The sequence below is a fragment of the Dasypus novemcinctus genome, chromosome 25 (assembly GCF_030445035.2).
Source record: "Dasypus novemcinctus isolate mDasNov1 chromosome 25, mDasNov1.1.hap2, whole genome shotgun sequence".
NCBI lineage: Eukaryota > Metazoa > Chordata > Mammalia > Cingulata > Dasypodidae > Dasypus > Dasypus novemcinctus.
The window spans coordinates 18,855,341-18,868,203 of record NC_080697.1 but is presented as its reverse complement, the minus strand read 5'-3'; the positions used below and the strand labels follow the sequence as shown (position 1 = coordinate 18,868,203).

Genomic DNA, 12,863 nt, shown 5'->3' with positions numbered 1-12,863 from the left:
GAAGTTCCCAACCAAATCTGCTTACAATCAATTTTCAGCGACCCTCAGTTTCCTTTGAAGTAGAATAAGCTACTAAAGTATTTTAGCCAACCATAAGCACATTGTGAGACCAGACCTTGTGAAATTCATTACTGATGAATAAAGTAACTTGTTAAAAAGCAAACTACTTTTACTATGTAGCTTAAATGTTGTGTAAAGTTATACAGAGCTATTTAAACAGACAAAAATAAGATTCAAACATTACCTTTTAAGCTATCTACTTTTAATACTGCCTTTACTAATTTCTGAACAAGTTTTTGCTTATTATTTTAAGGAGACCAGTAATATTTTTACAAATAACTGTAAGATATACAAATATATAAGAAATTGGGTCAGATGTTGTTTGCTTAGCAGCCCTCTTCAGGCTATATAACCTTAGTATCCCAGGGAACAGGAGGTTGACTATTCTCACTCTACAAAGATACAGTATTCCTATGACAAACAATACAATGCTATGACTCACCAAAAGATTGCAATGCAAATACTAACTTACTCTGCAATCTAAACTCCTAACGCAATTCATTTTTAAGAAGACAAAAGCCAATAAAGAGAGACAATTTTAAGAGTTCAAGACCAGCAAAAGAAATAGCAAGATACGTTTGGTTAACAATAATAAATGACAGGTTTCATGAAGTTCCTGATTCTTGGCACTTACTGTTCAATTCGGGGTGACAAGTAAAGCTTGGGGTACACCTGAGTGGCTTCAGTGTCCTCAAAACTGACAGAAAGGAGGGCCACATCTTCCCCAGGGTCTTCATTTACATCCTTAAACAGGAAGTAAAAAAGACAATGTCATCGATACTTGCTCTCATAACATCTTTTTATAACAATCTCAGAGTCAACCAGCATTGAGGCCACTGTGTATGAGTTATCTGGATTTTATCTTAGTACTTCAGCATATCCTTGCCACATACTTAGTAACTCCTCTAGAGTGATGGCTTTCAAATTTTCTGGCCAAAGCCCACTATGGTAAGACACAAGACCCCATGGACCAACTACCTTGCTCCTTCTCACATTCCAAGGGAAAACAAAGAAGGGTTTCCAGGTCTGGTCTGGCATGTTAAGGAGCATGGTGATAACAAAGAATTAGACAAAAACACAGTCAACAATTGCTGTAAACATGTTGCTAGTTATATATAAACGGCTTATTAATTACTTTTTTATAGGAAAAATATGAGTCATTATTTATATTACAAAACAGAAACATTAAAATACCCAGTAATTTTATCAGACCTACTTTTATAGTCCAAGTTATTTAAATGGCAAAAATTCCCATGATATATATCACTATGAAGTGTGTCACTGCACAACTAAATGACAGGGGGACATGTACCCATTTACTTTAAGAAAATGATTATGGATGATTCATATGTAAACCATAGGCATATATAACTTTAAAGTCTAGGTATAAGAATATTATAAGATAAAAATGCATTGTTGATGCATGTAAGCATCATTGTTGGATTTACTAAACAATCTACAATAAACTAACATGTTATAATAAAGCTAAACTTACTGAAATTTATAATTAAAAAGCAGGTATAGCAGCAATTGAATACCATAACCAACTCAAGCCAACACTGATGACATACTGAGTGTCGTGAATCAAAACTGTAGAATGTATAAGGTGAAAACAATCCAAGTTTCCATGAACTGATAAATGGATAAACAAAATGTGGTATATACCTACAATGGAATATTATTTGGCCATAAAAAGGAATGAAGTTCTGATATACATTACAACATGGATAAACCTTGCAGAAATCAGGTTGAGTGAAATAAGCCAGACACAAAAGGACAAATATTGCATTATCTCATTTATCAGAAATACCTACAATAAGCAAATTATAGAGACAGAAAGTAGATTACAGGCTACCAGGGCCAGGGGGAAGGGGCAAGAGGGACAGCAGGCAGGGCAGGTGGGATGGAGACTTATTGTTTAATGGATACAGAATTTCTGTTTGAGATGACAACAAAGTTTGGGTAGTGGATCTTGGTGATGGTAGGACAATATTGTGAATATAATTAATATTACTGGATTGTATACTTCAGTGTGGTTAAAATGGGAAATTCTGAGTCATATATATTATTACAATAAAAAATTAAATAAAAATAGAAAAAAAATGAACATAGCACATCTACAATAAAAAAAAAATCACGGGACTTACAACTATATGCTTATGTTTTATATAAAATGCCAAGCACTGAGTGTCTGCCAGACTTCTGAATAAGATGCTGATTTAAAATAAATTCTAGTAGCATGTTGATTTTAACTTGTGAATACCATTTTTTAGTAATCCCTAACAATTTATTTTTAAATATATATAAATAGTATAATTGAATTGCACATCATTTACCCAAATGGACGGTAAGAACTGATCTATAATACATCTCTGATCAGTTCACAGGCCCTTAGGAGGGTTCAGTGTCCATCCTAGGGGAGTCCTAATATAGATTTAAGAATTACTGCCCATGAGAACAGGAGATAACTATGGCCTTCCTTCTGTCTAAATCCAACCTCCCACCCTGTTTTTCTGCCTCCTGGGAAAGCTGGCCACCACCCTCTCATCCTGCTCAGCTCCCACATCCTGTCTCCTTGCTCTGCCTTCCAGTGTGCCTGTTAAGATGCATGGGTGTGGCTTGTATACACAAGGACAGGGACTGTAAGTCTCACCCACTTTAAAAAATAAAAATTTCAACAAGAAAAGAATCTTGCTGGACTCGACATAGTCCTCTGGATCTCTCTCCTTCCCTTAACAGAATGCTTGAAAGAGTGGTCTACACTCCCTGTTGCTACTTGCTTCCCTCCCACTTACCCCATGGCCCACAACAAAAGGCTTCTGACCCTACAAGTTCATCAAGACTGTTCCCACCAAGGGCACCCACTAAACACAGCAAAATCTTTTCTAGCCTTATCTCTCTTGATCTCTGAACAGTATTTGACTTAGGGGATTACTCTCCTCTAGAGACACTGTCTAGTCTTGCTTCTTAAACACCATAATTTCTTGGTCTTCTCCTGTCTCTTTGGCCATCACCCCATGGACACCCCACACCAATGATTCTCCCCTGCTACAGCTGTAAACCTTCTGTGATCCAAAACTTCTTCAAAAATAAAGTCAATAAAATAGCCAAATACAATTAATAAGAAAATGAAATAATAACAACAGTTTTAAACATAAGAAATAAAACACAGAAAAAAAATTTTTTTAATTAAAAATAAAATAGAATAAAAAAGTTGGGACATTAAAAGATAATGAAATAATAAATTTTTTTTGACATTTTGCCATTCATCACTGTAAGATGTGTTGTACCATATGTACAGTGACATTGTTTTCTTCCATTCATTCCCCCCACTGTCTTACTTTTTTCCATTTAGTCTTCAAAGAAGTTTTATGCCACAGTAAAGTCAAGTACAGAATACAGGAGACTCCCATATACTCAACATCCTCCCCCTCTTCTCCTTTCCCATATAGATAACTTTTTAATATGTGGATGATACATTTGTTATAACTGATATACAAATATTTAAACATTGCTACTAACCATGGTCAGTGGTTTACATTATGGTTTTACATTTTGGACCATACACTTTTATAAATTTTTGATGAAATTTATCATGGCCATTATCTATCATTGCAAGTTCATGTAGAACACTTCCATTACCCCAAAATACCCCGTTCCTTCTATTTTATTCCTCCCTCCCCCTCCCGTTGGGGCCCATGGTGACTCTTGGTCTTTTTATGAACAATCTGCAGGAGTTCTTTGTTTACTTATTTATTTTTTTTAAAGATTTATTTATTTATTTCTCTCCCCTTCCCTCCCTCCCCCCCCCCCCAGCTGTCTGCTCTCTGTGTCTATTTGCTGCATCTTCTTTTGTCCGCTTCTGTTGTTGTGAGCAGGATGGGAATCTGTGTTTCTTTTGGTTGCGTAATCTTGTCATCTTTTGTCAGCTGTCCGTGTGCGCGGCACCATTCCTGGGCAGGCTGCACTTTCTTTCATGCTGGGCAGCTTTCCCTTGCTTGTGGGGCTCCCCTCTGCGGGGGACACCCCTGCGGGGCTGGGCACTCCTTGCCAGCATCAGCACTGCGCATGGGCCAGCTCCACACGGGTCAAGGAGGCCCGGGGTTTGAACCGCGGACCTCCCATGTGGTAGAGCGATGCCCTAACCACTAGGCCAAGTCTGCCACCCGAGCTCTATTAGGTTTATTCACTCTTTGTCTATCACATGTGTTATAAATATTCTGAGTCTAGCTTTTGATTTTTTACTTTGGGAGCTCCTTCGTTATCACAGAAAGTTTAGATTTTATAGTTAACTCTGGTCAATATTTCCTGCCATCTGAGGTTATTTAACTAATTACCTAATTTTTCATCTAAAATTTTTATAATTTTATTTTTACCTATAGATTTTTAATACATCTGGAATATATTTGTGGTATGTATAGGAAGGATGGCTTAATTTTTTCCAAATTAATGGAGTGGGGAGGGGAGGACCATAGCACAGTATCTGGCACATAGAAATCTCATGCTGAATGGATGACTGAAGCAGTGAACAAACGAATCCTAATCCCTAAGTCTAGTGATTTTCAGGAAGTTGCTTTACAGAAGTTCCTGTTCATTAAAAAAGTCTGAAAACAATACTGACTCCTTGCTCCTCATAATACACCAAGTTCCCAGAACAATGGAGAGCAGAGACTTAAATTGTGACCTCACCTACCACTTCTTGCTCTTTTACAGATGCAAAGTATTTGACCTTGATTTTTCCTTTCTGTAAAATGAGGATGGAAATTTTAAAAAATACTTAAGGTCCTTAACAAAGACAGACTATTTAGATATATGGCATGACTCTAAAACACACAATATCTAAAATTAAGGTTAAAGCTGAGCTTGCAAGTACTCACATTCATAATATGATCTCAGTGCACAAGTGGTCTTTACAGTTACAATGATCACCTCAAGAAAGACATTAAACAAGAAATAACAATGACTTTCAGATACCTTCCCCCAAGAACGGAGTTTCCTTGCAAAAGATCAAGGCTAGAAGCTTTGACCACAAGTCACAAAAGCCTGCAAAAGTTCACTGCAAAATCTGGGGCCACTGAAAAACCTTTTAATTAGCAGCTTCATTCGAGATGCCTACAGATAATTTATAATTATTTCCCTTTTCTATTTTTATCTTCCCATTTTGCTACTATTCAAACACAAAACAGAAATGCTTAGAGACTATCCTCCAAACAAATGGGAATGATCCTGGTTTATATAATCAACATTCATCATCTGGCATCCTGCAGAACACACAAAACATTAATCCAAATATGAAAATAGTATGCCCTGGGGTTCATTTTTTAACTACTTTAATATATTTTATTTCTCATGGTGTGGCACATGAGTTTTCCCTGCCTTAGTATTTGATTCCTAATGGATACCTAAGTTTGACTGTGAGTACTTAAATAAGCCCAAAGAGTTCCAAAAATATAAATTCACAACAGCATTGTTTCCAGTTTCTGCAACTCTAACAGTCTTGTTCATGTGCTCCTTCCCATCTGGGAAATTATAAAAGAAGCTCTTGTACCACGGTTCTTAGAGGCTAACATTACAGATAATTACTGTAACCACTAATGGCAGCATTTGGAAAACAGGGGGTGGTTATAGTGCAGTAGGGTACATTTTAAAATGTACCACCATACATTTTCAGGGCTTTCTATCAGCACCATTTGAAACTGCAATAGGTTAAAATGGAGGAAAAGATGCTAAATCTGCTGAAGTGAGAAAAGAATATTGCCTTTCTACCTTTATAAAAGTGTGCCAAGTACTGGCAAACATACGGTGAGACAATAAAATAATGGCCATGATATCTCGCTGAAATTTAACAGTGGATTTGGCTTAGTATGTGACTAGCAGAAAGGGGTTCTGATGGCTGAAAAGAATATCTGCTAGATAGTAAGTTTCTTACAGGCTGGAAGCTTTTCCTGTCCACCTTTGCATCCCTAGTATTTGGAATATAGTATATAAATAACAAATTGGCTTAAAAAATGAATTAATGCCTAAGTGACTGAAAGAATATATAAACGAATCAAATAAACCACGGTTTTCTAAACTGAGGAATACTTTGGGTTTCAAGATTCATAGCATACAACTAAACTGTAAAGAGCTACTGTATTTCTCAATTCGAGAAGGCTTGTAACAAAACTATGACTATTTCTAGCAAAACCAGTCTGTGGGCATAATGACTTTATAATGACTATAAAGAAGGGATAATAGTATGTCAAAATTCAAGTAAGCACCATTTTGGGTTGCATTAAAAATGGCATTAATCATGATTCCTAGGGTGAACAAAAGCCACGTCTGGGTAAGTACCCTCATTATATAAAAGAGATAAGTTTTTGAAAAGCTGTAAGTGAATTAAAATTTCGAAACCAGAATCTTACTTTGAAATATACTCAAAAGGTCCCAGCAGTTAATAGAAATTTATCATCAACAGACTGCAAAAATTCAGATTTTTTTCAAAGTCAAGTTTTTTTTCAAGTGGTTTGAGAAAACAAGACTCTCATGATGCTATCGTTTATTCAGTCATATAACAAAAAAAGGAAAATATTCAATAAGTTATAAATATTATGGGGAAAAAATGAAAAGCCAGGAGATAGACAACAGGGAGAGTATAATGAGAGTGGCCAAAGAAGGCTTTATGGAGAATCAGTAGTGGCCTCTCAACACTTAAGACAGAGCTAGAGGATAAAAACTCATTTTGATGCACTACGTTGTATATCAGCATAAGCAGTCCCAATCAAAATTTGAATCTGGATTCTGTAAGCATTAGGAAATGACAATGAAGATACCAGGAATGGAATGAAATCTAAGCAGAAGAAATATTTAAGAACAAGGAAAATAATATATATATAAGACAATGGTCTCGCTGCTAAGTGGTCTCAGTCAGCTAAAAGCACCGGTCATTTTGGAAATCAGGTAATTTCTTCTTCATAAAAATAATGGGAAATAGAGAAGTGCCAAGGAAAGAAGTACAATCAGAAAGCAAAATAAATCTAAAGATAAGGGGTTAAGTTGAGCCAAATAAATAGGTGTCATGTGGCTGGCTCTTGTGCCTGTTGTGTGTCTCCCAAGCCCTGAGTTGCCTGCCCCCTTTCCATGCAGCAAAGAAATGAGCAATGCTGGGTCAGGGATTCCAAGGACTGTTTGAGGCTTATCTCTACCTCCTACCGAGCTCTTGGTTAAAAATTCTTTTGATATACTACAATCCCAAATGAAGGCAGCATTTAACAGAATTACTTATGATTTGGTTTCTCCAAATTTAAAACAGGAATACACCAATTTTCCCTGCCTGCTCAGAAAAATTGGATGACTCCCCATATATTTTACTAGCTTTTGACTAATGCCTTTGTCCTCATCATTCCTCTTATCAAAAAGCTTATTCTCTCTTTTCCTTACCCCACGTGGCTTTAATTTCTTTAACTCTGACTACAAATTTACTTGCTCCATTAGGATTCCTTTCAACTTCAAGTTCATCTATGCTTGCCCTCCATAGTTTTCAACATGTGGCTTTATTAAATCTCTAAAATGCTTGAACAGAATATATTTTATATTCTAAATAGACTGCAAATTTCTTGAGGGCACAGTATAGATCATCTACTTCCTATTTTGCCTAATAATATAATAACAGCTGAAATTTATTGTCTATTCAACAGTCACTTTGCTTGGTGCTTTATAAACATTACTTCAGATATTCTTCATAACAACTGTATAAAGTAAGTACTATTATTAGTCACACTTGCAAATGAGGAAACAGAAGCTAAGAGATATTAAAATAACCTGCTTAAGGTCACACAGCTGATAAGTGGCAAAGATGAATTTGAAATCCATATCCATTGACTCAGAGCCTGCACCCCATCCACAATGCCACCAGGTTCTGGGCACCAGTATCAATGCTCAAAGAAAGATACTGAAAACTTGAGTACTTAAAGGCAGAAAAGATATCAAATGTAGAATTACTAAATATTTACTTGTTCTTGACTTAGTGTCTAGGTCCCCTATGCTCCAAAAGACCATTGGCCACTTCAGGGATCATTTCTTCTCATATTATCCAGAATAGACTCTCCTCTCGTGCCTGCATCAGGCATATCATGGGTATTCAAAACAGACAGATTGAGCAGTATATGCTTTTTGTGTTTTATGTTTACTTTCAGAAACTAAAAAGCAAGAAATTAAAGTTCATAAGGGCATAAAGACTAAAGAGTATAGACACCACTATCCCAAATAAAATGCATTCAGTTGACATCTTTACACAGACTCCGTTAAAGAAGGGGGTGTGGTTTCACTAAGAGACCCCTGAGGTTCTACAGTCTCCTTCAGTAATGTATGTGTAGGCATATTCTATGATTAACTAACTGTATTCAGTGAAAATAAGAGCTGCCTGTCAGATTAAGAAAGGATACCTGCAATGTTCTTGAAATAGCCAGTTCTTACAGGGTGAATCCAGGATACCAGGATAGAGTTGTTGCCACCTGCCCATGTTTTCCAAAACTGATACCTTGAGTTCATTATTATTATTAATAGATGTCATTATACGGTATAGAGTTAGATTTTTAAAATTTGTTGTTGTTGCTTTTTAATCTTATTTTCATAAACAAAGACCATGTCACTGCTCTCATTTATGTAGGAATCTGCCTCGTGCAGCATAACATTCTGGTTAAAGATAAATTGAAATACATTTTACAAATAAAGTTTGGGCATAAAGCCCTAGCTCTTTTAAAATAATGATGATCATGACTTAGCTGGTCAAATACTGTCCCATCAGCTATTACAGCTAACAGAGATATAATTGAGAACTACCAAATTGTCTTTGTATATCCATAGCATTATTCCAAAGGGTGTGTGAAATAGAGCCTTTTCTTCAGGAGGTCAGGGAGGCTGGGTAAGGAGAAGTCTGCAGTATAACCAGGATTCTCATTTGACACAAATACTGTTTCCTCACTTCTGCCACCTTTTCCACTCATCAGGGTTTTTTTTTTTTAAAGATTTATTTATTTATTTAATCCCCCCACCCTCCCTGGTTGTCTGTTCTCGGTGTCTGTTTGCTGCGTCTTGTTTCTTTGTCCGCTTCTGTTGTCGTCAGCGGCACGGGAAGTGTGGGCGGCGCCATTCCTGGGCAGGCTGCTCTTTCTTTTCACGCTGGGCGGCTTTCCTCACGGGCGCACTCCTTGCGTGTGGGGCTCCCCCACGCGGGGGACACCCTTGCGTGGCACGGCACTCCTTGCGCGCATCAGCGCTGCGCATGGCCAGCTCCACACGGGTCAAGGAGGCCCGGGGTTTGAACCGCGGACCTCCTATATGGTAGACGGACGCCCTAACCACTGGGCCAAAGTCCGTTTCCCTCATCAGGGTTTTGATAGAGAGAATCGGGAAGTATAGAGTTTCCCCTGTTGTCCTAAAAATTGTCCTCTTAATAAGTCTGCTGAGAAGCTTCTTCTGGGCTCATTCAAGGGACCATTTTTGTTAATTATTTCACAAATCATATTGAACCATATCTCCAGACATCTCTAAGTTGTGATGTCATAGTTATCCCTCTGAAATCCTACAGAACTTCAGCTATACCCTTTGCACTGTAATATTTAATAGTTTTGTTTATTAAAGTTATTTATCTGCCTGCACTTATCACTTATCTAAGTTCCTTAAGAATAGTTACCATGTTGCATTCACTTTTATATTTCTAGTGCCTAGAATGGAGCCTGCCACACACAAAAAAGGCACCCAATAACTATTTGATGAACAACTGTATGAATGTATGTGTAAAAGAAAGACTACATATGCTTACCAGCAAACTACTGATCCAAAAATGAGTTTCACAAGCAGACTTCCCTACTAGAAAGAAAAGACATTTATGTAAATTATTGACTTGACTTTCCAAATACAATTCACTTGGTATAAGTTGGGACAGAATAAGTCATTTTCCCCCAGGCTGAGGTGATCCCCTAGAATAAAAGGAAAACACACATTCAGATGCTTAACTAGGAGATCAAACCCTGGAGTACAGAAAGGTAAGAACAATCTTTTGCCATTTCTAATGTAAACTTATCTTCTACAACAAAAGCTAATAAACCTTGAAACAACACACAATGTGGTGTCACTGTTAATATTTATTATGCTTTACCTACTACGTGCAAGACACTATGATAAGCACAATAAAGGAAAAAAGAATTTCAAGAATCAGTCTCCCCCTCAAAAAGGTAGATATAAACACGTGAAGAGGAGAAATGCTTGTTTCCTCTTCTTCTTAAGAGATCCTACAAGATAGTACATGATGAATTGTCAAAAGCCCTATAAGGAAAGGCTGAGAAACTCATCAGTTGTTTCCATGTAGTGAGAATCAGTTCCTCATTCTCTTTCCTGGCATTAGGCTTTGACAAGGAAGGAGATGAAGCAGGAGAGTAATGAATCTCCCCAGGAAGGGGAAAAATACAAAATTTCTGAAAGTGGTACTGGTGAAGAAAAGGCAATTTTTTCCATGGCCTGCTGTGCATGATGTTAAGTTGGGTGTTTTCCAAATGAACACAGTTCAACTTCTACACTATTTCAGACTATCTAGTTCAAAATGTGGAGAGACAGAGGCCCAGTACCAGGACTGAAATTCAGGTGTGGTGTATTTGCAAACTGCTGGCAGCTGAAGTCTTGCTACCAACAGCACCAACTTCATCTGGGGAATATTTTAACAAATTTCTGGTAATTTTTATACCTATTAAAGTTTGAGAAGCACTAGCTTAGAGGACTGGCAGTAAGGAAAAGGAAATGGGTCCAAAGATGAAGAAAGAACTGAAAAACAACAGACTGCGGTGTTATCCTTTGATTAAAGAGGAGGGAAATACAGAACTGTGATGTTTCCCTGGGCTAGAAGAGTGGACGGTATCTGAAACAAAAATTAGGAATTAAGGGTAGGAATATTCTTATGGCAAAAACTATTCTTATTCCAAAAACTCAGAGGTAAAATGGAAGAAAATACTGTGATGGAAGCTAAAAAGTACGATAAGGTATCTCTCAATTACCCATCTAACTGGTTACATCAGTATGCTATGAAACAGCCACAGAACGGCACCAGGTGGCAAGGAAGGGCCTTGCAGAGACTATCCCCTTAAGGGTCAGTGATACTGGTGAAACTGCACTCAGGGTACAATGACAAGGATGAGGGGTAAATCAAATCACAGAACATTAAAAGCAAAAAAGATCTTAGAGACTGGTCCAGTAAGTGGTGGTGATCCTGTGTTCTGAGGAGGCCTAGGAATCATATGTGCCTTAAGGGCACAAGTCTTGGAGGAGCCAAGAGAGAAATCAAGTTTGCAGGCCTCCAGGTCCTTGGCCCCCACTTAGTGGAGTGGTTACTATTCTATCTGTTTTAAATACTGGAGGGTGGGAAAATGATTTCATTTGGTAAAAAGGTTTCTAATATATTAAAAATAAAGTTTGTAACCACTGATACCAACACCTATAAATTACAGATTTACAGATGGAAAAACTGAGATAATGGAGGTGATTTGTACAATGCATAGAGAAAATAGTCATAGGGCTGAAACCAAAACCCATGACTCCTGATTCTTGCATCAGTGCTTTTTCCCACCACATTATTCTGGTTCCAAATTTGCTTTGAAAACCCTTTGTCACATACTAAAATGAGGTCTGTGCAAATCAAAAATGAAATGTGAAATATGTTTCCACAGAGGAAGAAGATACCAAAAAGTGTCTCTACAAGGCAGTATGATGAGGAGAGAGAATGAGATGAGAAAGAAGGTGTTATATTGAAAGTTCAATAAATGAAGAACTATAAATGTTGGGTTTACTGTAACTATTGAGCTGATGGCTTAGTTAGAAATTTAGTAATTAAAGTGTTGATGGCCAATTTAGAACTATAAACTAAACTAGACTTTATCACTGCCATGGGTTAGTGAAGAATATTCCTTCAACTCCTAAACTATGACAGATTTACAATATTGTGTTTGTGAACAAAAATTGTGACATTTCACGATGCATAAATGATGATGAAAGTACTGAAGCAACCTACCAAGTTGCAGTTCTGCAGGCAAGCTATTAACATCTTAACATTTCTAGTTTACATTGGAATGTGGATTCAATTTACTGAAAGAAGTTGATAATAAATAAGCACGAAAGAGTGCAATTAAGATAACAGACCACATTGAGCCCTTTAGCTGGGTCTCTTAGATCTATAACTTACTGAAAATCAAATGGAGAGAAGTATATAAGAAAACCTCTATAATAATCCAAAGTAGGTTTTACAAACTGTGAACATTTTTAGAAAAATTCTATTAATAAACAACACAAAGGCAAAAGCAAACAAACAGAAAACTACACTCACACATAAAACCTTTCCAATGCCTCAAAATATTAAACTGCTTTTCTCCCAAATAAACCATGGCTTAACCCCCTACTACTTATGCAAACTGGGGCAGCACCAGTATGTTGCAGATTCTTTGTCTTTTCTTCTGTCTTCAATTACTTCTATTCACCTACTATACTGAACAAAAGCTCCTTTTGGGGTCTATCTCAGGGTTCATTAATATAGCATTCATTCATTCACTCATTCACTCTAGGAACATTTATTAACGCCATACTTTGTGTTAGGCACCACCTAGGAGGACTAGAAATATTAATGCATGCCCTCAAAGTCACATGGGAAAGATATACAAGTAAAGTGACCATTAGGTTAAAACTTACAATAAAGGTTTACTGGAAGACAGGTGGGCATAGAATTCTATGGCAGGACAAAGAAGAGGGGCTGAAAGAGGGCAAAGCTGGGTATTGCATAGGCT

At 37.1% G+C, this 12,863-nt stretch overlaps 1 protein-coding gene across 4 annotated transcripts in view; it reads right to left on the bottom strand.

Annotated features, from left to right (window-relative positions):
- BABAM2 (BRISC and BRCA1 A complex member 2) overlaps positions 1-12,863 on the bottom strand; it is a 569,726-nt gene that overhangs the window by 235,881 nt on the left and 320,982 nt on the right. For all 4 annotated transcript variants that reach the window (XM_004452354.4, XM_071211921.1, XM_058287779.2 and 1 more), the window contains one exon: positions 695-804. In XM_004452354.4, the coding sequence (XP_004452411.1) occupies positions 695-804 (110 nt within the window). The remainder of the gene's footprint in view (positions 1-694; positions 805-12,863) is intronic.